The sequence below is a fragment of the Elephantulus edwardii genome, unplaced genomic scaffold, assembly GCF_000299155.1.
Source record: "Elephantulus edwardii isolate Elephantulus edwardi_28Jun2011 unplaced genomic scaffold, EleEdw1.0 scaffold00176, whole genome shotgun sequence".
NCBI lineage: Eukaryota > Metazoa > Chordata > Mammalia > Macroscelidea > Macroscelididae > Elephantulus > Elephantulus edwardii.
In genome coordinates this window covers 2,148,895-2,153,482 of record NW_006399926.1, presented here as the reverse complement: position 1 = coordinate 2,153,482, position 4,588 = coordinate 2,148,895, and the positions used below count along the sequence as shown (strand labels likewise).

Here is a 4,588-nt window from a genome sequence, read left to right as displayed (position 1 = left end):
ACTTGTTGATCCTTTTTCAGTCGGTAGGTGGAGGATACCTGTCCGGTTCCAGGTACACACTTGGTTGACAAAGATTTCTGAAGAGGTGACTTTGATTTTGCTCTTACAATATCTAAACAAGATAAATAATCTGGTGGATACACAGTGTTTCAGAAAACCTCTATATCTTCTTCCTCGTCAATCTTTTGTATATTTTGGAAGGCAGCAGTGTAGACCTCTAAAGCTTTGCTGTCAAATAACATTTCAATAGTGATAAATTCAGAAAATACATTCTTTATGTCTTTTATTTTCTGTTTTTCAAAGTTGTCAATTGTTTCCTCCAGGTGACGTGTTGTTTGGGTAGCATCCATTGTAGCTCTCTGTAGTTCTGTTTCAGCCTGTGAAATAACATGTCGGTCAGATGGGTTTCACTGACGTGTCCGTTCTAACTGGGTTAAACTGCTTAGATTCTAGATTCCTTGCTGTTAATGTGGCTTTGAGGTCATCCCGTTTCATTTTTACAATGGTTCCATAAGCTTTCAAAGGGTCAACTACTTTGGCTTTAAGTCTTTCAACCTCTGCTTATCGATAATCCTGAAGTTTGGCAAACTCATCAGCAAAGTTTTTCAGGCCCTGTCTTAATTGGGGGGTTTCTGTCGAGGCGTACACGTTGATTTCATTCACCAGCAGGTCCGCTTTGTCTCGCAGTCTGGCAGTTTTGCGCACATACACAGCAAAGACTTGGCCCAGCTCTCCAAAATGCTTCTCCACATTCGTGACAGCATCTTGCAGTTGCCTGCTTTGAGCGTCCCGGTTCTCCAGGCTGCGCCTCATCATCTTGCCTCACACTGGGCTGCGGACCTAATCTAAACTTTTTTTTTTAATTTTACACCACCAATACCACCAAATTTTATTTCCAAGCATTGGGAAAATAGCATATAAAGACAATATGAAAAGTAAATGTCAATATAACCAATTACCATAAGTATAAAATGAAGTTCCTAGGCTTCACTCACTATCTGGTTAAATATGAAGACTTTCAGTTTATTTCAAATGCACATTACTCTTGCAAGCTGAAACTGTACATACTTCATAATCTATTTGTGATTTCTCAGGATTTTTTAAATGTTTCAAAAGTGCCTTTCATTGCCGGTTAAAAATATAAAAATATAGTAATATTTAATACATTATAACTTAAAACATTAGAATTAACGTTTTCTACTTCTAATAATACCTTTTTCAATATCTTCAATGTTGGTGGCTGCTTTCTCAACATGTAATTTAAAATTCAGTGCAAGTATCTTTTCTTGGCCTTAGTAAATTATCATATTATTTTTTAAGCTTGAATCAACTTCTAAAACTTTTATCTTGTGCACTGTCAATGTTATGCATTATCTCTCAGAGCTCATTTAACATATTTTTTACCAGCATTACCTCCTATGACATCTTTTTTTTTAACATCTCTCTTCTCATCTATGTCCTTTTATTTGCCTCTGTTAAATTCTTTCAGTTGCAGGCATAGTCTCTTGAACAATAGCAGTATCAATATTCTGCATCTCTTCTTGAATTCTACAAAGTTTTGGATACAGTATAATCTCTCACCACCATAAAGAGCAAGAACTGCCGGTCCTCCATGAAATTTAGGTGAAAAATTTGAAGCAGTATCATGATCTCAGTTAGTCTTTCTCCAGACTTAACATTAGTCAATTCATACCCCTTCTGAAACAATGAAACCGTCCTTACTGGTAACGAAATGTTCTTTTTCAATTTCTTTGACATTAGTTTTTTTTCAACAACAAGTTTTCTTTCTGCAACACTAAGACCTGAGTGCTAAGCCAAACTGACTGGGATGTGTGTTTTTGTTCCCTTTGAAATAGAAGCAAGTCCCACATTTCAACCATAAGTACCTTTCTGTCCCTGGTGCAATTAAAACTAAAAGATAGTGAAACAGCTTCACAAAAGCCTGTGTCTTCTCCATATCTGTTTTGCTTTCATCATTTTCAAATCTTCTGACTTCATCGCATTTCACTTCCATTGTTAATATTTTTCATTTCTTTGCTACTCTCTTATCTTTTGATCAATTCTGTTGTATGGTTATCCATTTATAAAAGAGCACATAGATCACTAGGAAATAAGGATGAAACTGAACTACATACTATTTTCAGATCAGTAACAGATTTTAATAAAAACAGCCTGATTGGTAATAGATAAAGATGACTATCTGTTATTTGCATAGTGATCTGTGGATTAAAGAACTAGCAGCACACTGTGTACTTTATATATGTAACCATTCAATTAGTACTCTGGTCGCTTTAAGTCGCAGGGGACTTGACAGCACATAACAACAACACCCACACACAATGGATTGCTATGAAAAACGTAAGAATAACAATGAAGCCGTAACACATCTCACAACACAGATGAGCCTGTTGTGGTTGTTATGTGCCGTCGAGTCGTTAGCGACTCATAGTGATCCTATGTACAACAGCCCTAAACCCTGCTCTAGCCTGTGCCAATCGCATTGCCTCTGACACACCGATCCCAATAACCCCAATCAATGAATCAATCCACCTCATAGGGGGTCTTCCCCTCCTGCGCCGTCCCTCCACACTACCAAGCATGATGTCCCTCTCCAAGGACCTATCTCTCTTTACAACATGTCCAAAGTATGTCAGACGAAGCCCCAGAATCCTTGACTCAAAGGAGAAGACTAGTTTAACCCTCTCCAGGATGAATCTGTTTGTTTTCTTGGCAGTCCATGGTACATTCAATACTCTTCTCCAGCACCACAGCTCAAAGGCATCAATTCTCCTTCTATCCTCCCTAGTCATTGTCCAACTCTCTGATGTATAACAAGTGACTGCAAAGACCATGGACTGTATCAGGCACACCTTAGTCTCCAGAGACACCGTTGCTCGAGTACTTTAGAGAGGTCCCTAACAGCCGACAATGGAGCCGAGCAAACTGAAGCTGTGAACAATCTCAAACTCTTTGCCATCCATCCTGATGCTACCTACCAATTGGTCCAGTGGTGAGAATCTTTGTCTTGACACTGAGCCTCAGTCCATACTGAAGGCTGCAGTCCTTGAACCTCTGCAGCAAGTGCATGCGGTCCTCCTCAGTTTCAGCAAGCAGGGTTGTGTCATCTGCATAACACAAACTGTTAATAGATCTTCCACCAATCCTAACTTCACACTTCTCCTCATAGAGCCCAGCCTCTCGGATAACCTGCTCTGCATACAGGTTAAAAAGGTATGGAGATAGGACACATCCCTGGCATACACCCTTCCCAATTTTGAATCATGCAGTGTTACCCGGCTTTGTTCTGACGACTGCCTCCTGGTCCAAGTATAGGTTTCGCATTAGCATGATCAAGTGTTCTGCGATACCCATCCTTCTCAGAGTCAGCCACAGTTTGTTATGATCCACACAGTCAAAAGCCTTTGCATAATCAATGAAACACAGATAGACATTCTTCTGATATTCCCTGATTTCAGCTAAGATCCATCTAACATCAGCTACAATATCCCTAGTACCACGAGCCCTTCTAAACCCAGCCTGGACTTCTGGCAGTTCTCTGCTGATGTACTGTTCCAGTCATTTTTGGATAATCTTCAGTAGAATCTTGCTTGCATGTGAAATCAATGATATTGTTCTGTAGTTGCCACACTCAGTTGGTTCACTGTTCTTTGGAATGGGAACAAATATCAATCTCTTCCAGTCAGTTGGCCAAGTGGTTGTTCTCCAGATTTCTTGGCACAACTTGGTGAGCACATCCAAGGCAGCATCTGTTAGCCGAAATATGTCAATTGGTATACCATCTATTCCTGGGGCCTTATTTTTTGCTATTTCCTTCAAAGCAGCTTCTTCCTTCATCATCATAGGCTCTTGCTCAAATGTTATTTCATTAAATTCTTCTGTGTCTTCCAATTCCTTTCGATACAATGACTCATTATATTCCCTCCATCTTCTTTTAATACCTCTGCAATCATTTAATATTCTGCCTAAAGCATCCTTGATTATATATGAGCCTAGAGAACATTATATTGAGTGAAAGGAGTCAACCACATATGGTACAGTAACAGTGTTAAAAAATTTAAGTACAGAAAGAAACATTCATTGATGGTTACCAGGCACAGAAAAGGATAGGAGCAAATTTTCTGTAACCAGGAATTCACGGAACACTAAGATGTTTTTACAAACAAATGGAGCCATAAACACTTTCACTAGGCTCTGCCAAGAAATGTGGAATACTCTCCAAACTGTCTGCCTGTAATAATCCAGAAATACACATGACCCAATTATTTAAATAAAACATGGTCAGCTCCCTATGCCTTTGACTGCCTCTTTCGTTGTGAGCACTAAATTTATAAGGATAAACTTTGCTGAGTGGAAAGAGAGCATGATCCTAGTGAAGCTTCTGTCTGCCCTTTAATTAAAACTGTAATACATTATGAAATGAATTAAACATCAGTAAAATTACCAGGAACAGTAAGCATGGATGAGGATGCTTTAAAATGATGGTTTCATGAGAGTATTTTATTGAGACAAGTAATTGTCACCATTTTTAATCATTTCTTAAAAGCACTCCTGTGTAAATTATCTTTGT

At 38.8% G+C, this 4,588-nt stretch overlaps 1 protein-coding gene and 1 pseudogene across 2 annotated transcripts in view; both read right to left on the bottom strand.

Annotated features, from left to right (window-relative positions):
- LOC102848866 overlaps positions 1 to 816 on the bottom strand; it is a 21,527-nt pseudogene extending 20,711 nt beyond the window's left edge.
- The window catches only part of GON4L (gon-4-like (C. elegans)), a 138,380-nt gene that overhangs the window by 122,272 nt on the left and 11,520 nt on the right, over positions 1 to 4,588 (bottom strand). For both annotated transcript variants that reach the window (XM_006895782.1, XM_006895781.1), the window contains one exon: positions 1,414 to 1,416. In XM_006895782.1, coding sequence (XP_006895844.1) covers positions 1,414 to 1,416 — 3 coding nt within the window. The remainder of the gene's footprint in view (positions 1 to 1,413; positions 1,417 to 4,588) is intronic.